The sequence below is a fragment of the Megalobrama amblycephala genome, linkage group LG7 (assembly GCF_018812025.1).
Source record: "Megalobrama amblycephala isolate DHTTF-2021 linkage group LG7, ASM1881202v1, whole genome shotgun sequence".
NCBI lineage: Eukaryota > Metazoa > Chordata > Actinopteri > Cypriniformes > Xenocyprididae > Megalobrama > Megalobrama amblycephala.
Window position 1 is genome coordinate 40,975,944 of NC_063050.1, and position 24,801 is coordinate 41,000,744.

At 36.4% G+C, this 24,801-nt stretch overlaps 3 protein-coding genes across 7 annotated transcripts; 1 reads left to right on the forward strand and 2 right to left on the reverse strand.

The window, feature by feature from the left end:
- Nucleotides 1–916: 916 nt before the first annotated feature.
- cfap97 (cilia and flagella associated protein 97) lies at nt 917–15,899 on the reverse strand. Of its 4 annotated transcripts, none has more exons than XM_048197477.1 (6): nt 9,854–10,091; nt 7,745–8,331; nt 7,371–7,711; nt 6,997–7,286; nt 4,090–4,237; nt 917–1,494 (listed from the first exon to the last, which is right to left on the reverse strand). In XM_048197477.1, the coding sequence occupies exons 2-6, from the start codon at nt 8,287–8,289 to the stop codon at nt 1,403–1,405; spliced, it is 1,416 nt and encodes a 471-aa protein (XP_048053434.1). In that variant the 5' UTR covers nt 8,290–8,331; nt 9,854–10,091; the 3' UTR covers nt 917–1,402. The 4 variants fall into 4 exon arrangements, with proteins under 4 accessions (XP_048053434.1, XP_048053432.1, XP_048053433.1 ...); XM_048197475.1 differs by adding an exon at nt 8,759–8,807 and having other exon boundaries at nt 7,371–8,331; XM_048197476.1 differs by lacking the exon at nt 9,854–10,091 and adding an exon at nt 15,763–15,899 and having other exon boundaries at nt 7,371–8,331.
- Nucleotides 10,534–17,156, forward strand: ankrd37 (ankyrin repeat domain 37). Its single transcript, XM_048197480.1, has 4 exons — nt 10,534–13,474; nt 13,689–13,847; nt 13,956–14,047; nt 15,438–17,156. The coding sequence occupies exons 1-4, from the start codon at nt 13,451–13,453 to the stop codon at nt 15,658–15,660; spliced, it is 498 nt and encodes a 165-aa protein (XP_048053437.1). The 5' UTR covers nt 10,534–13,450; the 3' UTR covers nt 15,661–17,156.
- Nucleotides 15,778–23,432, reverse strand: ufsp2 (ufm1-specific peptidase 2). Of its 2 annotated transcripts, XM_048197479.1 has the most exons (13): nt 23,273–23,432; nt 22,982–23,060; nt 22,671–22,854; nt 22,532–22,592; nt 22,084–22,238; nt 21,783–21,975; nt 20,696–20,842; nt 19,683–19,847; nt 19,245–19,369; nt 18,485–18,561; nt 17,896–18,020; nt 17,383–17,506; nt 15,778–15,911 (listed from the first exon to the last, which is right to left on the reverse strand). In XM_048197479.1, the coding sequence occupies exons 1-12, from the start codon at nt 23,273–23,275 to the stop codon at nt 17,420–17,422; spliced, it is 1,401 nt and encodes a 466-aa protein (XP_048053436.1). In that variant the 5' UTR covers nt 23,276–23,432; the 3' UTR covers nt 15,778–15,911; nt 17,383–17,419. The 2 variants fall into 2 exon arrangements, with proteins under 2 accessions (XP_048053436.1, XP_048053435.1); XM_048197478.1 differs by lacking the exon at nt 15,778–15,911 and having other exon boundaries at nt 16,347–17,506.
- Nucleotides 23,433–24,801: the final 1,369 nt, after the last annotated feature.

Sequence of the window (24,801 nt, forward strand, 5' to 3'; positions counted from 1 at the left end):
TTTAAGACTTTTTTTTTTTTTTTTTTTTTTAATAAATCAGTTCTTTTATTCAGCAAGGATGCATTAAATTGGTCAAAAGTGACAGTAAATACATTTAAAATGTTACAAGATTGCATTCTATTTATGAAAGAATCCTGAAAAAAATTGTATCAGTTTCCACAAGCAGCAATGTTTCTTGAGGACCAAATCAGCATATTAAAATGATTTCTGAAGGATCATGTGACACTGAAGACTGCTGAAAATGTAGCTTTGCTATCACAGAAATAATTTACATTTTAAAATATATTAAAACAGAAAATATAAGCAGCCTTGGTGAGCATAAAAGACTTCTTTCAAAAACATTTTAAAAATCTGACCAACCCAAAACCTTTCTTTTCAACAGCATATATAAATATACAATTTCATAATATAATATTATAATACAAACAACTATAAAATTATATTACATATTATAAGGATAATATAAGATTATCACCTTAGAAAGTAAATAAAAGCATTACTTGATGTTGAATGCACATTAACTAACAATCTGTAAAGAAATATATAATGTAATATTTGTTTTATAATGCTAGTCTAATAGTAATAGCCCAGTAAAGGCTAGTAACAGTAACTAGTTACAGTAATGCGAGTCAAACGACATAAGTGTCTTCTGCAACAATGACTACTTTGCCAGTCTCTGTGATTGCATAATAGCCTTGTTAGTCAGCTATGTGTCAACAAGTGTCAGTCAGCCTTTTCAAAAACAATTTAAGAGTGACAGGTGAATAACTGGCATTGTTACACTGATTGTAACTGATGGAACACTGTCTGAGCATGTGTGGCACCTCATATCAACATGCCAGGTATTTAAGTGTCATACAGCCGGGTCAATAAACAAACCACTTTTGCTTTCCAAATAATGTAACAACACTGGATATCACCATAACTGATAAAGCATTTATTTCACATAAAATTTAGTTTCCAACAAACCTGTCATGTAATTAATTATTCTGATCACAGAAACAGTGACTTTAAAATTATACAAAGCTTAAACATATATAAGTTCTTTTTGTTGTATGTCAAATATAGGCACTGGTTTACTTTTGAATGTCTCAGAAAATGGAATGTCACACTTTATGGTCCCCAAACAGTTTTGATTGAATTTATTTAGTCTACAACAATATCTAAAATGTATATAAGCCACACATTTTCAAGTAATTAACGTCAAACATTTAGCTGTGTAGATTATCTGACAAATTTCATTTTTATATCATTCCATATCTAGACAAATTAATGTGAGCTCAAGCAGTTTGTCCAGAAAGTTTCACATTGTGACCTGAAGTCATATTTTGTACTTACATTCAGAGCAGAATATATAAGTGAAAGGGTCGGGAGCAGAGAAAGAGAAGGAAAATTTTGGGGATCAGGACCATGCAGGCCGCGGTTTTACTCTGCTGAGTTTAGCAGTTTCCGGTCTAGCTTTGTGAGGACTACTGCCAGATCTAGAAGTCCTCCCTGTGTTCATGGAAAGACAGGAGTTGCATTATTGGTAGGTTCATTTGACATTAACAATATTCAATATTTTTAACAGCATTAAATGTATGCATGCAGTAAATGCATTTAGCTAATCAACATTACAACAGTTGTCTGTGTTCAAATTCAGTGGCTAAACTCTTGTTTATTAGTACAGTGCTCAGTGTAAATGAGTACACCCCCATTGAAAAGTAACATTTTAAACAATATCTCAATGAACAAAAACAATTTCCAAAATGTTGACAAGACTTTAGTTTAATATAACTTCTAATAACTTATAAGTTTAATATAACTTCTGTTTAACTTATAACATGAAAGTAAGGTTAATAATATAACTTGGATTACACATTTTTCAGTTTTACTCAAATTAGGGTGATGCAAAAATGAGTACACCCCACAACAAAAACTACTACATCTAGTACTTTGTATGGCCTCCATGATTTTTAATGACAGCACCAAGTCTTCTAGGCATGGAATGAACAAGTTGGCGCCATTTTGCAACATCTATCTTTTTCCATTCTTCAAGAATGACCTCTTTTAGAGACTGGATGCTGGATGGAGAGTGATGCTCAACTTGTCTCTTCAGAATTCCCCATAGGTGTTCGATTGGGTTCAGATCAGGAAACAATGAATCACTTTCACCCTGTTCTTCTTGAGAAATCCAAGTGGCCTTAGATGTGTTTTTAGGATCATTGTCATGTTGGAAAAGTGCATGTGATGGTGGAGTGATGGTAGCATCTTCTCTAGAGCAGTGCATCTGTGAATTCATGATGCCATCAATGAAATGCAGCTCCCCGACACCAGCAGCACTCATCCAGTCCCACATAAGGACACTGCCACCACCATGTTTCACTTTAGGCACCATGCATTTGTCTTTGTATTCCTCACCTTTGCAACATAACACAGTTTTGAAGCCATCAGTTCCAAAAACTTTTATCTTGGTCTCATCACTCCAGAGTATAGAGTCCCAGTAGTCTTCATCTTTGTCAGCATGGGCCCTGCCAAACTCATGGCGGGCTTTTTTGTGCCTTTGCTTTAGGAAAGACTTCTTTTGTGGACGGCACCCATGCATGCCATTCCTCTGCAGTGTACACCATATTGTGTCACGGGAAATAGTCACCCCAGTTTGGCTTTCTACTTCTTTAGATAACTGCAGTGAACGTGCATGCCGATTTTCTTCAACCCTTCTCATCAGAAGACGCTCCTGTCGAGGTGTTAACTTCCGTGGACGACCTGCACGTCTCTGTGAGATGGTTGCAGTTCCATCTTCTTTTTTAAATTTTTGTACCACTTTTGCTACAGTATTCTGACTGATAAGTAAAGCTTTGCTGATCTTCTTGTAGCCTTCACCTTTCTGGAGTAAAGAAATTATTTTCTTTCTCAGGTCTTGTGACATTTCTCTTCCATGTGGTGCCATTGGTGACAGCATGAAATAGGAAGGGGTTTTAACACCCTGTTATAGTCAACTGTCTGCTGGACACCTGTGTAATGAATAATTAGACTCACCTGTGGTTGAATTCTTGTTAAATTAGACATTTGTAGTTTAAAATTTAGCTTCACTTCAGAGACTTTCATTGGGGTGTATTTATTTTTGCATCACCCTAATTTGAGTAAAACTGAAAATTTAGTTCTCCAAGTTATATTATTAACCTTACTTTCATGTTATAAGCTAAATAGATGTTATATAAAACTTAGTCTTGTCAACATTTTGGAAATTGTTTTTGTGTTCATTGAGATATTGTTTAAAACGTTACTTTTCAAAGGGGGTGTACTCATTTACACTGAGCACTGTAAATAATGGAGAAAGACCTACCTAACATTTAAAGGTAGGGTAGGGAATTTTTTTTTCATAATCACTTTTCATAATCACATCCTGATAGCAATCAATAATAGAAGTCTAAATATTAAAAATGTGCATATATCTTTTGTGGAAAATGTTAGTCCAATCACTGCATTCGGCCCCCTGCTCGCACAGACATCACATGTCATCAGCACATTCCATAAGTCTATGCAGAGTTGTAGAGACAGTCACTGAGCTCCACAAACAAACAACAGCCACCTTCCACCTTCCATGTGTTTTGAAGGAGGCGTGGCATTGGAGACATTCTGAAGGGAGGGTGGGATCTAATGCTTTCAAAGCTAGCTTGCTATTGCTAGCCTCTCTGAAATTGCCTACCCTACTTTTAATTAAAAAAAAAAAAATCAGATGGAACTTCAATTAAAAGTAGTCATTTGAAATGGCAGATTTTAATTATCACTGAAATAAACAAGTACAAAACATCTCATACAAGGGAACCACTTTAAAACAATTTTAAAAACAATTAAAAATGTTTTTTTTTCTTCAGAGGAGTTGGATGCTAACCGAATGCATAATTTTTTTTTTTTTTTTTTTTTAAAAGAACTATATATTATATAATCTATAGCCCAACTCATTAGTTTATTATTTCTGGAATCTGCAACACACAGCTAAATATGGGCTGATGTAATAGTGATGACATGCAGACAACTGAACAGGTCTTCATTCAAAGTGCCTCATGCAAACTATGGCTTAAATTTGTGTGGTGTGTGTGCATGTACCAGATGTCTTGTTGGATTTGAGTTTGACTGGCGGAAGAGCTGTAACGCGTGTTCCCAGGTATCGGCTCTGGCGCTGATAATCAGCTAGCTGCTCATCTCGGGTCATGCCAGGAGTGGGCTTCACAGATTCTAGACGCTTCAGAAATGCCTGAAAGCACAAATATTTACAAATACAATAAATTATCATCAGTCCAAAAGAATCACCCCTCCGCAATAGTAAATATTTTGCAGGCAACAAATTAGTTGTTTTATTCAAATTATTTGTGACTGAACTGGTTAAAAATACCTTCTATTAAACCCTGTGTTATGCAGTCTTCACAGCCAGGTCAAAAATGTATGAGATAAATATCATTACTAATGAATACTGCCATACCGTAAAAAGGTTTATAATTTAGTAATATATACATACATATTATATATTTATATTCATTACAGTAATTAAAGTTTGGGAGGAAAAATGTGCTTGATTGTCACTAAAATACCACAATAGTCCTTTAAAAAAGACTTTATTTTAGCAAAACATTTTTTTTTTCTTTGTATTTAGGAAAAAAAAAATGACACGTGACAGATTTTGTGATTCACCATAAAGCTAAAAGCTTTCAGACATCTATGAACTCACATTAACTGGCCTCAAACAAGATGAACAAGAGAGTAGACTACAACTATGAACTCTGAAAAGCCACAGTGAACCATTGAGAATAAAAATAACCTGTGCACGAGGATCAGAATGTCACAGGCTGTCATGCCTCCGTATGTCGGTACAAACACCCCTTTGGAAACCACTCAGTAAGCAAAACCCATGAAAAGAGCAGGGACTGGAAATAGAGTAAAGGTGAAGATAGAGGACAGCTCGCTCAGTGCTCTTAAAGAAAGAGAGTGACTGTCTTGTACTCTTGTAATTGTGTTCCAGCATTAGTTGCTAGGCAGTAAAACGCTAACAAGACCTGGAGGAACATGCAGTCTGAGACACAGCTCATAGTCCCTGCTTCCACTGATTAAGGAGAATTTTATTTTCAGTTTCCTTCAATAAAAACTGACAGGAGAGAAAAACCAAAAGAGAGAGAGACTATGCATGTATAACAGAAAACAAGCAAGGTTAAGAGAGTACCAAACACAAACATTATTTCGCTTCCAAAAGCACAGAGTCAGACAGATCCTCATCATTGACTCGCTCTCAAACGAATGAAATTTGTGAGCTACAGCGGATGGAAAGATTATCAGTAAACAATACAAAGCTAAAAAACAATATCTGAAGAAAATCATATAGGTTTTGAAAAGTAGGTAAATGGCGGCAAAAATGTTATTTTCGGGTGAATTGCAGTATCCCTTTAAATTATATTTTATTCCAATGAAAAAAAGGTGTTGCATAATACTCTCTCTCTCTCTCTCTCTCTCTCTCTCTCTCTCACTCACTGAAGCTTAGATGAGGAAAGTACGGGGGTGAATTCAGTATAATGTCAAGACCAGCATGTGCACAAAACTGCTTCCACCTGTCTCTTCTCGTCTGAGTCAGGTGGTAACTGTCTCTCTGCTTTCACTGGCTGTGGCTGACAGCGCCCCCCACCCCCACGCACACCTCACAGAATACTAAAATAAACACTCTCACAGAACATCATTACATTAATTAATAAAATCTCCAAAAGAACATTTGGTGATACATACTGAGGCGTCTGAGTAGAAGAGCACTGTAAATGACAGAATAGAAAAATACATTGTTCAGAAAGCCTGGGGTTAGTAAGATTTCTTATGTTTTTGAAAGAAGTCTCTTATGCTCGCCAAGGATGCTTTCATTTGATCAAAAGTACAGCAAAAAGAGTAATATTGTGAAATATTATTACAATTCCAAATAACTATTTTATATTTTAAAATTTAATTTATTCCTGTGATGGCAAAGCTGAATTTTCAGCATTATTACTCAAATCTTGAGTGTCACATAATCCCTAAGAAATCATTCTAATATACTGATTTTGAGCTCAAGAAACATTAATTATTATCATCAATGTTGAAAACTGTTGTGCTTATTTATGTTTTTGTGGAAACTATGATATAGCATTCGTTGATGAATACAAAGTTCAAAAGAACAGCATTTATTTGAAATAGACTTTATTGTAAAATGCAATCTTTACTGTCACTTCTGATCAATTAAATGCATCCTTGCTGAATAAAAAAATGTTTTCTTTAAAAAAAAAAAAAAAAAAAAAAAAAAAACTTACTGACCCTAAACTATTCAACGGTAGTGTACATCATGAGTACACTTAAACACACAATCTCTACCTTGACTGAGGCCAACAAATAATTAAAGCTTCTCTCTAATAAAAGGAGCTGCTCTCAGTGTGATTAAAATTCAAATCTAATCTAATGTTGAAGGGGAGTTCCCTGCATATAACTAAAAAGATAGGGAATAACTCCCTCTAGTGGAGGGAGAGATAAGATTTTCTAGTTAAAGGGTTAGTTCACCCAAAAATGAAAATTCTGTCATTAATTACTCACCCTCATGTCGCTCCACACCTGTAAGACCTTCGTTCAACTTCAGAACAAAAATAAAGATATTTTTGATGACTCCTCATATGCAGTGTTCTGACGTAGAACCGTGAAGAACTGAATTTAAAATGTTATTTTTGTTTTGTTTTTGCGCATAAAAAGTATTCTCGTCACTTCATAACATTAAGGTTGAACCACTGCAGTCACGTTGACTATTTTAACAATGTCTTTAGTACATTTCTGGATCTTGAAAGTGTTGATTATATTGCTGTCTATGGACATATGGTCATATACCACTCAGATTTTATCAAAAATATCTTAATTTGTGTTCCGAAGATGAACGAAGTTCTTACGGGTGTAGGGTGAATAATTAATGACAGAATTTTCATTTTTGGGTGAACTAACCCTTTAAGAATCTGAACTGACCAGGTTTTCCTTCTGGATTCGCTCTTGCTCTCGTTGTCTGTTGAGGGCGCTGTGATAAAGGCGTATAGTTGGTGTACTGCTCCTGCGACTGCTGGTTTTGGAGCAGGCGGAGCTGCCGGTATGCGAACGTGCCGTGGAATGGGATAGTTGACGTAGTAGCCGCTGATTCTCCAGGTCGATCTCCCGTACCTCTTCATTTGAGAAGGAATAGTTCTTACGGCTGCTGCCAACACTGCCAGGGCTGGAGACCACAAGTACTCTGTCTAACTGCTTCTCTACTTTTAAAAACACTGCAAGGGAGAGAGACAGAGATTCTTAAGAAACAGCCACAACAATAACAACAACAATAAACCATCTCAATTAATTGCACAAACCTGATCCATTCTCTCCTTCAGAACTTATACTGCTCTGACCGTCCGAAACATCATTCACAACCGTCTCATCCGCAACACTGGGCTGTTGCTGTTGAACATCTGCTGCCAAGGGTTCAGAGGGCAGAACCACATCAATGGACTGGTAAGGACTAACATTTGGTGTCGAGAGAGGTGTAACATCAGTGACTGTGTCTTCAGATTCTGCCACTTCTTTTTGTCGCTCTTTCTGGTTAGCCGAACCTACCCGCTGATGTTTCTGCGAGCGAATTGAGCCTTTCTCTTCACTACTGTTGGAGGACTCGGGATCAAATGATGACGAGCGGCTGCGGCTCAGCTTGTGGAATTTACCAGCAGATTTTTTTGGTGTTCCATGGGACAATCTCTTATGTTTTGTTGATCTCACATCGTCCTCACTTTCATCGTTACTACGATGGTATCCATCATCATCACTGTTAACATTACCATTGGTTTTCCTGGGTTTAAAAGCAGCATGCTTCTCATCCAGCTCTCTTTCCTCATCAGATGAGTACGAATGCACACTAGATCCTTCATCTGATTGGCTGTTGCTCATAGTCTCTGAGCTTGTGGCACTTGGGAGTGTTGAGGAGCCTTTGAAAAGTACATCACTACTTTGTCGCTCTCTTTCATTTTCTGTCTCTTCACTCCGTCCATGTCTGCCCTGCTGGTTTGAACCATCCTCCAGTCTGGCTTTAACTCTAGTGTTCCTCCCACATTGAACTTCACTCCCTATCTGATCCATTGAAACATGTGTCTCTTTTCCTGTTCTCTCATCATGTCGTTCTGAGGCCTTCTGTTTATTGAGCCGCCCATCCTCAGAACCATCAAGTCTATTAGCTTCACTGTCACTGTCAAAGAACGAGTGGTCAACTTCTCCCTCTAGCTCTTTGGGGCTGTACATGTTTGTATTGTGTCTTCCAAATGTGCCCTCATTCAATGGAACCTGAAAGAAAAAGGAAAAAGAAGCTGTGGTTCAAAAACTTTTACTATGAGCAACTGTTATAAGACTCAACATGTGGAAAAATGAATTGTCTGAACTATTTCGATTGAGCAGTGGTTCTCAAACCAGGGGGACAGGGCCCACTACGGGGCCTGAGCAAACTAACAAGAGGGCCATAAGGTAACTTAAAATTATTTAAAATAAGAAAGAACAATCATTAATCATTCCAGTTTTTCTTATTTTAATGCACCCCTCAACAGCTACGGTTGCAGAAAGGTAGAAGGCCTTCTACTTCGTAGAAAAAATTTATATAAATTCGATAGAATTATTTCATACATTTTTCTAGTTATAAAAATATAGTTACAAGATTGTAAAACATTTTATTGGGTAGAAATTTAGTAAAAATAATAATAATAATAATAAACCTTACCCTTAATCCTTGTCGAAGAAATCATGAACAACAGGAAAAGTCACAGGGCCTTCAAATAGTGGACAATTTGGAGTCAAAAATGTGGAGAACCACTGTTCACCGTTTATTTTTTTAATGACAGCTAAAATATTGATTAATGCAAAACCGACTGTTTTTAGCTATTGTTTTGTGTCGGTTTGTTGAAATATTTGTTGCTGTCTAATGATTTAAGTAAATCCTTAAACAACAATTAACACAATCATTTTAAATGCTTACACTAACATTGTTAGTTTCATTCAAACCATCCTTGTTCACATTACTTAGTTCATGTAACTACATGAACTTAATTTAACTAAGTTCTATCTACACTCAAAAGAGTAAATTGTTGGATTTAAAAACACAGTGTCAAGTGGGTTTCACGCAACTACATTGAGTAATTTGTACAAATAACAATGTAGTTGTATGAATTCAGTAAACTGAAAATGAGTATTGTCAGCTTTACTTGAATTTATTTTGTTCATACAACTAAACTGTTATTTGTACAAATTATTCAACATAGTTGCGTGGAACTCACTTGACACTGCTTTTTTAAGTAAATCTTTTGAGTGTATATAAAAATAATAATAAAAAAGGACAAATTCAATGATTAGAAAAGTGAAATGTTTCCGAAAAGAATTATGGAAAGATTTTAGCATTTCTCAGTACACTCATTACACCAATATTGATGGGACTAATAACCGAGTAGACATGTGTCAATATAAAATCGATCATCGGTGTATCTCTAGTGTTTTCTGGCATTAAAAACACGAATACGCTTGAGACCCTGCTAAGCCGTTCAGGTATCAGGAAAAAGCTCAATTAACACTCTTAAAGCAGAGGTGCTCATAATTCACACACAAGGGACATGTTTCTATGACAAGAGCTTTAACGATGCTTTAGCAACAATGGCTTAGCAATGCTGCCACAGAAAATGACGTTCAGCAGACTGGCGTACTCTACGTTTAATGTGCATATTTTATTTTATTTTATTAGAAACAAGACAAAACTTGTGTACATATGCATGATTCGAGCACGCCAACGCAAACTCATACAGCTAATGCAGCTAGCAGTGCCTACCTTTTGACATTCACACCAAAAACATGCGGGACCGCGACACTGTCAGGCAAAGTCTCCAAAACACAGAGCTGACGCACTTCATTTTGTTTCGCTTTAAATCTCCAAATGTTGTTCATAAAGATAAACGTTGAAGATAAGAGTTAAAAGAGACACTTTCTGCTGTTCAGCTTGCTGCACAGAAGAGTGTGTGGGCTCGATAGTTACAGTAACTAAGTGACGTCATTTCCTCAAATAGTTTAGCGCCTCGTCAGAAGAGAGAGGGCGAGCGATGCTGTCTGCTTTATGTATTTTAGCTTTAGTTCTTTTTGGGTCCTTCTCTATCCAACACTTGCTGATATATTGCAATGCAAGCAATTCATTTAATGTGTTTTTAACGTCTTCCCGTTTTTGCACTGCTGTTTTGTTATAATTATCAGAGAAAATTAAAGCTGCAGTCTGTAAGTTTTGCCTCTTTGTCGCCATCTCTGTTCGAAACCTGCAATTGCAGTTATTTGCGCAATTATTATCTTGACGTGGGTTGTGCATCGGCACGGCTCCTCAGCGCGGATGAATCTATTGGTTTGAGGAGAATGTGTGGCTGTCAGTCACCGCACCGGTGGATACTGTACAGGTGCTTCAGAATCACAGATTGTAGTCTTGGAAGTATGACCAAAATAAGAATTTTCACCAGAAAAAGTCATCTGAACAAGTAAGTAACAAATTTGCTTCTTTTCTTCTTGACCAACTGAGAAAAAAAGCATTACAATAAATCGAGCTAGTAATGGTGGTTAAATCTAACGATCTCTTAGCTCATATCACATTAAACCGTGGTGCAAATGATTATGTTTGTTATACTTTGTTCTCAAATTGTTAATGTTAACAACATCAGCATTGCGTGTATTAGCGTTACCTGTAGATTTCAATCTAATCTCTAATTGTCCATTTGTCACACCATAGAATCCGCCATCAAAATGATAAGTTTAATTATTTCAGCTGCTGTTAGAAAAGGCTATGATCCGCCACCTGCAGCATCCTCGCCTGCCATATAGCCTACTAGCTGGGCATCATTCTTTATGTAAACAGACGTGACGTGACGTGATGCAAAGACGAACGGCGGCATGCTCAAATTTCCCGCAGAAACCTACCAGTACCACAAATTAGCTTTAACAAATGAACAAAACATTATTACAAGCTTACCGTTGTGAATCGGACTAATGCCTGGCTCACACTACAGGAGTTTTAAAATCCTATCCGATTGTAAAATCTGGTTGCAGCACACACTTCAGGAGAATCTTTGCAGATTTTCTTCCCTCAAATCTTAAACATGCTCACACTACAAGATTTGAAATTCGCGGAGCATCACACACTACAAAATGTTATTAAGATTATCTGCCAGAGGAAGTGCGTCACGTGATCTACGCAGCAGATTGAAAGCGGATGTAAACAAAATGGATACTGAAACTGTATTATTGCTGTAGCAATAATAATCGTTTGTTGTGAGAAAACACAAAAGCGGAAGAATAAACGAGTGTGGATGAAAAAATGGTTGAGGAGACGGGCTCAACGTGGATTGTCAGTTCTTCAGCGAGAAATGGAGGTAAAATTGACCTTTTATTAAGACTGCAGCTTTAGGGGCCGTTCACATATTGCGTCTTTTGCGCGCTCAAATTCGTTATTTCAAATGTAGCCACGCTAATAATGGAAGCGACACAGTCACGACACGCATGCTAATGCAGCTAGCATGTTTTCCAGGCGCATCGAGATGAAAAATTCTCAACTTTTCAGAATGCCGCAAGCGCACCACAGGTCATGTGACAAGAACCAACCGATCAGCTCATCTCCATAAATATATCTAGTAGTAAAAGCTAATGTAAGGGCTAGAAATCAATTAATCCTTTGCTGAAACTTACTCATCCTCGTGGAGAGCACACTTCATGGTTGCAATGACAAACGCCACAGGAGCGCAAGCGCTTTGGAAAGAAGGAGAAAGCGGCACGGCCGCACTTTCCACGAGTTTTGAGACGCAATATGTGAACGGCCCCTTAAACTGTGATACTGTACAAATATATGGCTCAGTTGCCATGAGTGATGCGTTTTTAATCTTTCATATACCACATAGTTTTTTTTTAAAGACCCAGTTTTTATGTGAAAAAATAATATTTTAAATATTATAATAATAAATTAATAAATAAATTATTTTTCCACTCATAGATTTGTTTTGCTATAGTCTATTTATTATTAAATCTATTTATTAATTAAAATACATTTACTTAAAACTTATTTAAAATATTTTTTTCTTCACTGTTTTTCCTCTACATTTTTCCACAGACACCTTAGCACTCACTTGTGGCCCCCTGGCCCCCCAGTTTGAAAACCCTGCTCCTGAACAATAAATGAATGAATGAACAACATTAAAAAATTAAACACAGAAAAGAAAATTAAGGGCAACAATTAAATGCAAGTCAAATTATGTACTTTCATTAAAGTCATTAACTCATTTTCACTGTCTAATATTGTTTTGGACTAGCTAAATATTGTTTTGGGCTAAATCCTAAATCTGCATGCATTCATTTATTTGGTGAGGTCAGTGACAAATCAACCACATTAACCATCAAAGCTGCATTACCTGTTTCATAATATTAATTAAGCTGTTAAACAAGCATTGCCTTTGTCTGTGATATTATAGTACGTGACCACTGTGCATGTTTAATGATGCTGTTGCCAGCACAGTCTTAAAGTAGGGCATTCTGCTAAATTGTGGGTGTGTAGCACATAACATTGCCTCAAAGCCCCTTTCATGTTTGCTTGGCACAAGTGGCATGACAGATGATCCATCATCCTCACACTATGCAAGGCCAGACTGCAAGTCCGCAATCCCTAGATGCCACCCTTTGCCATTACAATAAATGTTGTGAAATATTTACACGTGTACATGACCAAGTGAAGGACAATACCGAACAGTGCCACATCGCAGCAGCAGTTTACAGGCTGCAAGGGTTTACATGTTCAGTTTTGTTCAGCCTCATTTGTGATGTAGGCATGTATTGTATTTCTGCAGCAAAGAAAAGACTGTTTATATAAATTGGGAAAGCAGTAGATGCCAAATAACAATTAACTCGAAAGCATGAACAAGAAGAAAAAACATAATTTCTGAGAACATCCTAACAAAATCATTTGTGTAATTTTGTCTCTTGACCAAATCCCACTTCAACTTAGTTTTATTATTATTTTTTTTTCTTAAATAAGACAAATACATTTCCAGAACAACATAATGTAAACAGAGGCATTATTAAATCTACTTGTTAAAGCAGAGTGTCTCCGAGTATGTGTGAACTGATGAACAAAGTGCCTACGTGTGGAACTGCACACAGCTTGTTCGCGAGCTGTAGGCGGATTGATGCATAGTCACGTGCCATTGACTACCCATTCTTGATTCTGATTGGTCAGCATCAAAGAACCATGTGGTCTAAATAGCGTTTATACTTCTGCTTTTTACTGTATATGCATGTGTGCTTGTTTGATTGCGGAACACTGATAACCAGCAGCGGAATAGCTGTGTTACGCCCAGAGAAACTTTTAGACGGCATTATTCTTTGTTGAATTATCCCCACATCAGCTATGTTTTTGCTTGAGACAGAGTCGGTAAGTCAATTTAATTCAAATACTATTATGAGTATAAAAAGAAAGCGCTATGTTTAACCAAGTCGCTAAAAACTGCTGTTTTAGAGATGTAAGAGATCATAACGAAAGTTGTTCTATATGTCAGAAAACATTAAATAAGGCGCTTTAAAACTCCTAGAAAATAATAGTCCAATTGGTTCAAATGTGGTTTCTGTTCCATTGAATATCCATTCAGCTGGACTGCACGAGTAATCTTTTTGAAAGCGGATATGCTGTGAATGGAGAGTTGAGTGGTCCCGGACACGGACAGTCTCCTGCGCATCTTGCGGCATGCGGAGGTCAGGCTTTCTGCTTGCTTTGGCTGCTGCAAACAGGTGCTGATGCAAACCAGCAGGTAGGCTACGCTGTTTCTAAAACTTCAATAAATAAAAAAACATTAAAAATCTAGCGGGTGTTGCTTGGGTTTCTGTTTTAAATAATACCATTGTCTGTGTTTTTTAAGGACGCAAGTGGAGAGACGCCTATTCATAAAGCAGCCAGAGCGGGCAGTTTGGAGTGCATCAGTGTGCTGATGGCAAGTTATGCACATTTCGAGTAAGTGTGTGTGCATGGGAGGTTGAATATTTCCTCCTTCCTGCGTTTGTTTGACAGAGAGAAACTTCTATATCCACAGTATTTGCATATTTACAAATTAATATTATAGTGCGGTTATGCGATACAATAATGTCCCTATGTTGGTTGGAAATCAGAATATCATGATTAGCATTGGTTACATGAACTTCAGATAATTTAATCTTTTGTTTTCTTTTTTTGAGAGAATGTTGTAATTGTTTACGGTCTTATTCATTCTGTGACGTTTTATGGTTTGTCTCACTTTTAAATAGATTAAATATTAGATAAAATGGCAGAACACAGAGCATTTTAAAACTGTAAAATACATCAAAATTTACAAAAACATTGCAATTAAGAGACATTGATGTTGTGGCCTATTTAGAAAATATTTCTTTCATATAGCCTGCAATACCATTCTTAAGTTTGGGTCCTTAAGATTTTTTTAATGATTCTGAAAGTCTTTTAATCTTACCAAGCATTTTATTTTATTTAAAAAATTCGTAATATTGTGAAATATTACAATTTAAAAGTTTTATGTTAATATATTTTAAAATTTCTATGATGGCAAAGCTGAATTAGCTACTCTAGGAGTCTATCAGTGTTCAAAACAGTTTTTGTGTAAACATTTAGATATTTTCAGATTCTTTGATGAATAGAAAGTTCAAAAGGACAGCATTTGAAATAGATTTTTTTAAATGGTGTAAAAGTCTTTACTCTCACTTTTGATTAATTCAATGCATCCTTGCTGAATAAAAATACTAATTTAAAAAAAAAAAAAAAAAAATCTTGTAGACTTATAAGCTAACTCTCAATCCCTTACTGAAAAATTACTAACTTTTTTTTGTTTCTTCTTGTTACCATTGTTTAAAAAAAATCAACCCACATGCCCAGTTAAAGGGATAGTTGACCCAAAAATGAAAATTGTCACCCTCATGTTGCTCCAACCCTGTATGAGTTTCTTTCTTCTGTAGAACTAAAAAGATTTGAATGTTGGTAACCAGACAGTTGATGTAGCCATTGACTTCCTTAAAAGGAAAAAAAAAAGTACTACGGAAGTCACTTGATACCGTCAACTGTGTGGTTATCAGCATTCTTCAATGTATCTTCTTTTGTGTTCAGCAAAAGAAAGAAACTCATACATGTTTGTAACAACATAAGGGTGAGTAAATGATGACAGAATTTTCATTTCTGAGTGAACTTTCCCTTTAATAGAGTTTATGTGCTTGAGATTGTCCTAGTGCATATCTGAAAGTCTGGTACACCATATAATACAGGCATATTGATTTTAAAAAATTTCAAAAGAGCTCAAGCATTATTTACCTGTAATTATAAATATTAATACGTCTTCAATTATTTTTTCCCTTCCGCTCAGCATTTGCAACAATGCTGGACAGACAGCTGAAGATATTGCATGGTCTTGTGGGTTTGAGGAATGTGGGAGGTTTTTAAACATGCATCGGAGAACACGGGACTTAAAGAACGCTTCATCATCCCCTCTCGCTGAGCGGCATGTGCAGAGCAGCACTCTCGCAGGACAGAAGAGAGGCCGCGCAACCTCCAGTGCTCAAGACGGGAAGAAAGCACGGGACTGGTGATCAATGCTCTCATAAAGAGAGAGAATTTCAAGTAACATATAGGCTGTTTAACCAGTGAAGTGAATGGTAAACAGTTAATGCTTCAGTATGAGTCTGAATTACCTGTGGACATTTGGTATTGAGCCTACTGTAGCCTCAACAGTGAAGAGAAATTGACCCTGTTCTGGGATCAGTGATTTGGGGTCTTGAGTTGAAGTGGAATCACTGACACTGTAAATCTGCTGAGTGGAGTGTGCTTCACACACATATACCTGCCAACACAGAGCAGATGGCAATCAAGGCAAAAGCAGAGAATTTCCTGGTGGAGGTGGAGATCGCAACTTCTGGGTTTCTCACTGGAAAACGTGCAACACTTAACTTTGATCACATACGTCTTCGTTGAATCAATTAATGCTCGATTCAAAGCGTTGAATCAATTAATGCTCTCAGGACTTTATGACAGTCAGTTGGGGACCATGGAAATGAGTGGATATAAATTAGCAAAACAGAAGACAGCTGACTTGCTGCCAAGCTTGGCTAATCAAGACATTCTTTATAAGGCTAGATTAGTCATTTTTGGTTTACATAAACAACTAAGGTAAAACATGACTTAAATGCTGTGGCAAATATTAAGAGAATACAGTATGTGACATGTTTTGACAAAAGCATTTTTTTTTTTAGCTGTTTTAGGAATGATCTTAAAGAGATTTTAGCTGCTGTTCCTTTTATTGAATTGCAGGAAGCCTTATCTTGTGAAGATGGTTCAAAGATATCTTGTGAATTTGATGTATGATGAACTCGTAAACTTGGGTAGTCTCAAGGATATTATGTCATTTCATGTTTTTTGTTGTTGTTTTTTTACAGTCGCTAGGACATTTCTCAACTCTTCACACAGTGAGCACAACAGCAGTCTATGTGGGCTAAACTGGATCATTTTCTTTTGCTTCGGCACACAAAAAAACTCTATACCTAGAGGACAATTTGCACGTTTAAATACTTTTTTCAGATCTTATAATCAAAACATAATGCTAAACTGTATAAAACATCAATTTGCTAAATTTTTCTACAGTAATACCATATTGAAATACATTGAATATTGAATTACAAGTGCAAAAAAAGAGAAACATTACAAAACAATTAGATGTAGCTGAAAATCTACAGAGGTGTTAGTCTGTACACTGCAGTGAATTCTAAACAGTAGAGAGATGCAATTCTTGTTCTGTAAAGAAATGTTATAAAAGAAAACCATAATGCTATATAGTGTACTTTTAAACCATAATGTTTTATGAGTGACAAAGTGTGTTTGTTGGGTGACAACCTTTGCTATTGCTGATTTGAGACATATATGAAGTGTTTTGGTAGTTTTAGTGTGTTTTTTTTATATGTGAAATTAACTGCTGTGCCAAACTGGAAGTTGGTTAAGAGAACTGTGTTAAGAGTTTTGAAAAAGAGACCTACTGTAAGTACTGAGAAATGTAACCTAGTGGTTGTAAAAAAAATAAAATAACTAAAAATACTGTAATATCATCCATTTACAGCTTGACTGAAAATCCAAGACATCATGCCGAAATCATTGTAACCTTTAGCGTGACTGAAAACGGATGTTTAAAACAGTTGTCAGGAGGACAATGGGTAATAAATGATAAATCACTTTTTTTTCCTTTTTTTTTTTTACTGTGGAATATAGTTTTGTACTCATTAAAAAGTGAAACAATGAGACTTCCTGTGATTTCATGGACTCGCAGGAGTAGTACGAGTGAATAAGTGTCTTGCATGTGACTCAGATGGCCTTGGGTCTCTGGGGAAGGCAGAGGTTGTAATATGCATTTTGATCCCAGAACTCTGGTCCCTTCCATCCACACCAGCCCTGAAGAAAACACACACATTAACAAATGACCTAAAAAAACAACAACACTGAGCTATCGATTCACAAATGATAACTCATAATACACTAACTAATATAAATAGGATATTAGGGAAGCTCTAGGTGCAGCAAAATCTGTCAGTTCATATTTGATATACATTACTTGACCTTCAGACAACATTTTAACAGTTGCTAATACCTGAACAAGTAAGTGATGTTTTACACCATGTTACATTTTTAAACCCATGCGTGTCTGGGTATAATGGAGGAACGACTCATAAAAGGTGATTATTATTATTGTTTTTACAGAAGTTTGTTATCATTAAGATAGAATATAAAGTTTAACTTTGTATTATTAAAATAAAAAGTAGTAGTGATGGTGTCAAATGTACCTTGTCAGTGATGGTTTGCAGGTCCTCTCCACCAGTATAGTGAGGGTCCAGGATAAGAAAGCGTATTTGTCCAGTGTTCTCGCTCCACGCTACACCTAGAATAGTGTGTGCAAGTACTCCCCCACCTGGTGAGAAAGAATTACCAAGCCTTTACTTCTAAAAATAGCAAAACAACAAATTACATTAAATTTTTTTTTTTTTTTTTTTTCTGATTTTTGAAAGAAGTATCTCTAGCTTAAAAATACAGTAAAAACAGTATTTTTGTTTTTACAATTGAAAATAACTTTTCTATTTTAATATATTTTAAAATGCAATTTATTCCTGTGATAGAAAAGCTGAATTTTTAGCATCATTACTTTTATACATCTTTAGTGTCACGTGATCTTTCAGAAATCATTCTAATATGCAGTTTTGGTGCTCAAGAAAGAGTTCTTATTATTATCAATGTTAACAACACATGCTATATCAGAAGTTGATTATGATATATTGTTATTATTATATACATTATATATTATCATAATCAATGATAATGAATGCTCCCATTCAATCCCAAGTTGAAGGAAGGCGCTAAAGATAAATGTTAACGCACCAATCATGATAGGAGTTCCTTCAGTCTGGAAGTGGTTGGCCAGCTCTCTGCCCTTGGTTGCCAGCTCAGATCCCTGACTTTAACAGAAAGGCAAACATTTTTACAATTCAATCCATTCAGAAACTTTTATTGTCAATCTATTTCAGCATAATCTAGCATCTGCTTTAGTTAGGTTTAAGGCTGGAATACACCACAAAACTTTTGCCTAGATATTTGCCCTGATTTACAGTCTAGAGAAGTTGACGCTAGTTATCGGACATCAGAGCCAGACTTTGGCCAGTCGGAGTTAGGGTTTTCACAGAAAATCGCATAGTATACAATGGTCGCCGACTCCAATTTTTTAACATCATACTATGATTCCATCCAGTTGGAGGATATCTAATGTGTTTAATATTATCAACTGATTTTAGAACTCACATTGTTGTCTTTTTCATGCATCTCCTAACATGTTTCTGCGAGTTTGTCGTGTTTGAAAATGCCTTGAAAAATCTTGTAGCATGTGATCCTCAGCAGTTCAGTTTATGATACCCAGTTTTTGTCTATTACCATTTTCTAAGACTAATATATTTAGTGTTTTAAAATTTGATCAGATTTTAAAAGTTGTGTAAAGTATTCCAGCTTTTAACCAAAATGCATAGCTCAATTGTGTGAGGTGGTATACAGGAGAAAAATGTAATCTAGTTTTTCAGTCTTGCCATTAAAAAGAAAAAAGAAAAAGCATAATCACCCTAAATAATAAACATACAAAACCTCAGTCTACCTGACAAACAAGATCTTTGAGGTGACCCCCAGCAGCTGGTTAAGGACAGCCTGAACTTCAATGGAGCCGATCCACTGACGTGAACCAACAAAACGTGGCTCTTTATCCCCAACATCCACAAGAGCCTGACAAACCAACAAATGTATAGATTATAAGAAGGGCTGTACCTCTTAAATCCATATAACAAGACAGCATAACTTTAACTCCATCCCATACAGCAAGGGTTCTCAACTCTGGCCCTTGATGTTCCCTTTCCTGCAGAGTTTTGCTCCAACCCAAATCAAACACACCTGAATAAGTTAATCAAGGTCTTCAGGATTACTAGAAAGTTATAGGCATGTGAGTTTTTTTTAATCGAGGTTGGAGCTAAACTGCAGGAAATTGGATCTTGAGGGCCAGAGATGAGAACCACTGCCATACAGTGACAGTTGTGCTTACCTGCTGGATCTGCGTGTGTGTGGGAACAGCTGTCTCCACATATCCTTGCTGCTGGAACCAGGAGCAGATAGTCTGAAGAGAACGATATGCACATCCCCAGCCATCATCATCCACACGATCCTGCATGTAGTGATGATAACTGTACACACCCTGCACCAGATACAGCTAGAGAGATAGACAAGAGAAAGTTAATGGATAAACGTTCTACTATTGGTATCAAGAGATTTGGCACTTTAAAATATTAATGGGGTTAATGGGGTAGTTCACCCACAAATTAAAATATTCCAATTATTTACTCACCCCCAAGTCACTACTTACAAGAGTAGTACGTCCAAATTCAAAGTACTCATGAAAGACTAGGCAAAAAGTACCCGGATGACCTACTAATTCCGGCAAGATTTTGAAGTGCGCATACACTGGACACTTTACTATCCCATGAGGCCATGGGAGAGGATTTGTGAATGTCAGTGAAGTAACACAACTGACACTGGTAGGTCAAGTGACTGACAACATGGTGAGCAAAGTACATCCGGAGTATATTCATACTACACACATTCATTTTACATAGAACATACTTTTTTTTAGTGGTCGCAAAGCAATTACTTATTCAAAATAAGTACCAACTTATAAGCGATTTCAGATGCAGCCATTTTCTTTGGTGTTTATCAAATCACATCAATCTGACATGTCTAAAGTTACCATTTTATAAGCTAACAAATCAAAAGTGCCTTTTTAAAATAAGTGCAGAAGGAAGAATCAGTGACGCTCACACAAAACTCTCATATGACTTCAGAAGGTTTGGAATAAAAAGTTTATTTTTTTAATGCATGATGCATACTGGTGTATTTTTGTCATATTTTGAGCTTGAACTGACTCTGTATGGAAAAGAGCAGCATGAAAGTCTTCAAATTATCATTTTGTGTTTCACAGGCAAAAAAAAAAAAAAAAAAAGACAACAGAATGACATGAGGTAAGAAAATTGGGTGAACTATTCCTTTAAAGCACAGTCTCACCTTAGCATCCTCAATGTTGGGTGGGTTCAGGTGTACGTGGGGATTGCGGAGGTAACCGTCTTTATAGGCTGCATCGGGGAAATGAAAGGCATTGGCGCGTCTCAGGTATGGCCTGTCACTTGGCAACTCAAACTTCCTATGCAGATCCTACATACAAAGGAAACTGACATGATTTAGAAAATACCCATGTGCATCACTAATAAATAGTAATGCACAGGATTGACATAGACATTCAGTCTTCAGTGTCACATGATCCTTCAGAAATCATTCTAATATTTTGATTTGGTGCTCAAGAAACATTTCTTATTATCATCAATGATGAAAAGGAGTTGTGTAGCTTTTTTATTTTTGTGGAAACTGTGATACAAGTTTTACAGGATTCTTTGCTGAATAGAAAGTTCAAAAGAACAGAATTTATCTGCAATAGAAATCTTTTGTAACAATATAAAAGTCTTTATTATCATCTATTTTGATCAATTTAAAGGATTAGTTCACTTTTAAATAAAATTTTCCTGATAATTTACTCACCCCCATGTCATCCAAGATGTTCATGTCTTTCTTTCGTCAGTCGAAAAGAAATTAAGGTTTTTGATGAAAACATTCCAGGATTATTCTCCTTATAGTGGACTTCAATGGCCTCCAGATGGATGAAGGTCAAGTTTCAGTGCAGCTTCAAAGGGCTTTAAACGATACCAGACGAGGAATAAGGGTCTTATCTAGTGAAACAATCGGTCATTTTCTACAAAAATACAACTGTTTATGCTTTATAAACATAAAATATCGCCTTTGCACGTACTTTCGCTTTCGTCTGGTATCGTTTAAAGCCCTTTGAAGCTGCACTGAAACTGTAATTTTGACCTTCAACCATCTGGAGGCCATTGAAGTCCACTATAAGGAGAATAATCCTGAAATGTTTTCATCAAAAACCTTAATTTCTTTTCGACTGACGAAAGAAAGACATGAACTTCTTGGATAACATGGGGGTGAATAAATTATCAGGAAAAGTTTATTTAAAAGTGGACTAATCCTTTAATGCATCCTTGCTGAATAATGTATTAATTTAGTAGTGAATCTGTGCATGTCTTGCCTCTCTGATAGCCTGTAACTGGCTGTCTGGCACTCCTGCTGGGTAGATCACAGTGGTGAGTCCAGCTGGTTCAGGCAGTCGAAAGTGAAATGGCTGTGGCACAAGAAAAGAGGAGCCCTTCCTGTACCGCAGCACCACCTCTTCCATGTCTGCTAACTGCTTCCTTAAGGTCTCCACCAGCTCTGTACAAACACTGAACAATTGCACACACAAACAATCGTTCTGCTGCATTTCACATCCAGATATTAGCATTAAAATCATTGTAATTAACAACAAAAACAAACAAAAAAAAAGCACTCACGATGTCAGGCTCTCGTCAGTGGTCACAGACACAACACAGTCTAAATGCAATGGCATCTTCACAAAGTGCTGTTGTGTGCTCATTTGGATAAGACTCGGAGCTTCATTCCCAGCAGGGTCTGTGACCTCAAACAACAGCTTCATATTCACTACAGTCTAGAAAAAAGAGAATTTCTGTTAAAATTACCACCCTTCAAATAGTGTAGGAAAAAGAGCACAATGTAAATATGCAAATAAACTAAGAAAACCAAATCATTATGTTATATATATATATATATATATATATATATATATATATACACACACACACACACACACACACACACATTTATTTATTTGTTTGTTTGTTTTTTAGTTAAGAAATGGGTTCCTCATAAAGGGAACATCATATTTAGGGATCCATGGCATCAAAAAGTTTGAAAACCCCTGATCTAGAGAAATTCTCTCACAGGTCCAGATCTTTTCTTATCTTTCTTTTTTATGCTCTTCTTGCTCCCACCATCATCTGATCTGTGAAAAGCAACAAGAAAGTATCTTAGTTTGAGAAAAACAAGTAAGTGTGTGCAGTTACCAATATAGATCACTTACTCTATATACTGCAGAATGTCTCCACATACTGATGCTTCTGTCAAGCTTTCCATGCTTGACCGGAAACCAGTGTTGGGCCATATTAATATTGGACTGTTACAGACAGTGAAAACAATACTTTTGGATGAAACCTTGGATCGAAGACCCTGAAAACTTTTTGATATGATGCTTTGACTTTGTGAACCTGAAAAACATAGACGTTTTTTTCATATCCAGCATATTTTTTTTTAGATGTAATTCATGAAGGCATCTAAAGTTGAAAGTTTTATCCAATACAAATCCAGCACATTCTTTTATAATTTGAGACTTACCATTTGGATTGTCAAGCTGGCATGAAAACTCCAAGATTCCCTTCACTCGAAAAATAATGGCGCACTCCTCTGAATAAACCTGACGAAATCAAAATACACACCATTAACTACTAAATATAGAAATAACTGAGTTCATAGGTCTTGCTGTTCATTACAGTATGCACTTCTCTGAGAAGCATATGTTGACAAAAGGCTAGTTCATATTACATTAACATAGTGTGCAAATAACGTTTCACGGAATACTTTTCAACTACAGTTTGTTTTTGTTTTTTAAAAAAAGAAGCTTATTACCATTTTAATTCCCTCGATCAAGGATCAAATTCAGCTGCTGTCACCAGGAGGCTGACATGTTTGATGACGTATCATAACATGTCCACATCTTCCTCGTATACTTGATGTCGTATCACAGGGAAAAAAAAGTCTCTTACTGCCCCCTGCTGACCCGAAACTGACTACTCAATGTGTAAACAATATTACTTTGCCGTTTTAGAAGTGCTTGTAATTGTGAATAGCAAGTAAAGATGTGTATGGAGTCAAATTAATGCCCTAAAGTTTTGCACAAAAATAAAGTTTTGCAAAACAAAAAAAAGAATTGAGCAATAAAAAAATGTTTTGCAAACAAAAATAAAGAATTGCAAAGGAAAAATAAAGTATTGAGCAGAAAAAAATAAGTTTTGCAAGCAAAAATAATAAATTGCAAAATAAAATAACGTAGTGCAAAAATAAAAATATAATCAATTACAAAAATCAATGACAGCTGTAATCCTATTTTATCTTTGCCACATATTTTTCATGCTCAAACCTACTAAATCATTTGCAACGCTCATTTTATTCTGCGTTTCAGTCAAGCGTGCGCTCACGATACCGGCTTTCGTTTGCGCTGCACTGTTCTGTGCGGTTCTCTTTATGGCACTGGTTTGACGTGGGGGTGGAGTCAAGAAACGGGGGCACGCCCCCGCGAAACACGTCATCGGCAGGAGACGCAGATCGCAACAGAACAGATCAAGCATAGAGACAGAGCGCATTTATTATAATCTGAAAACCATGCCCACCGGGGGAAAAACAATCCAACCGTCTCCATTGACTTTGTATTGCATGAGGCTGCCTCCTTGTCTTTTCTGACTCATTACAAAAAAACAGAACAATGCCTAAAAGCTGCTGTGTGACAAGGTGTACAGCTAACAAGCTAAAAAACCCAGAAATAAGTTTTTATAAGCTGTCGACCCCAAAAAACGAATGTTTAAGGACACAAAAGTGGATACAGGCAGTGAGACAGAGCACAACAGGTCATATTACTATAAGAAATGCATTGGAGGGGGTCGTAATTGGCGACAACATATGCTAAACAAACCAACAAAAACAAACCATTCATTATTTTTAACCATGTCAAAGAATTATTTCACCTGTCGCTGATTACGTTCCCCTCCAATGCATTTCGCGGGGGCGTGCCCCCCGTTTCTTGACTCCACCCCCACGTCAAACCAGTGCCATAAAGAGAACCGCACAGAACAGTGCAGCGCAAAAGAAAACCGGTATCGTGAGCGCACGCTTGACTGAAACGCAGAATAAAATGAGCGTTGCAAATGATTTAGTAGGTTTGAGCATGAAAAATATGTGGCAAAGATAAAATAGGATTACAGCTGTCATTGATTTTTGTAATTGATTACATTTTTATTTTTGCACTACTTTATTTTATTTTGCAATTTATTATTTTTGTTTGCAAAACTTATTTTTTTCTGCTCAATACTTTTATTTTTCCTTTGCAATTCTTTATTTTTGTTTGCAAAACATTTTTTTATTGCTCAATTCTTTTTTGTGTT

What these genes read in the sequence shown, in the direction of transcription:
- ankrd37 (XM_048197480.1), top strand. Translation starts at nt 13,451, where the DNA reads ATGTTTTTGCTTGAGACAGAGTCG. An exon ending in GTGCTGATGCAAACCAGCAG is followed by an intron (nt 13,848 to 13,955) that starts GTAGGCTACGCT and finishes GTGTTTTTTAAG; the next exon opens with GACGCAAGTGGAGAGACGCC. An exon ending in GCAAGTTATGCACATTTCGA is followed by an intron (nt 14,048 to 15,437) that starts GTAAGTGTGTGT and finishes CCTTCCGCTCAG; the next exon opens with CATTTGCAACAATGCTGGAC.
- ufsp2 (XM_048197479.1), bottom strand. An exon ending in TCAAAGATCTTGTTTGTCAG is followed by an intron (nt 18,562 to 19,244) that starts GTAGACTGAGGT and finishes TTTCTGTTAAAG; the next exon opens with TCAGGGATCTGAGCTGGCAA. An exon ending in AGGAACTCCTATCATGATTG is followed by an intron (nt 18,021 to 18,484) that starts GTGCGTTAACAT and finishes CTTTCTCACCAG; the next exon opens with GTGGGGGAGTACTTGCACAC.
- cfap97 (XM_048197476.1), bottom strand. Translation starts at nt 8,289, where the DNA reads ATGTACAGCCCCAAAGAGCTAGAGGGAGAAGTTGACCACTCGTTCTTT. An exon ending in GAATCCAGAAGGAAAACCTG is followed by an intron (nt 4,238 to 6,996) that starts GTCAGTTCAGAT and finishes TTGTGCTTTCAG; the next exon opens with GCATTTCTGAAGCGTCTAGA. An exon ending in CAAATCCAACAAGACATCTG is followed by an intron (nt 1,495 to 4,089) that starts GTACATGCACAC and finishes CCATGAACACAG; the next exon opens with GGAGGACTTCTAGATCTGGC.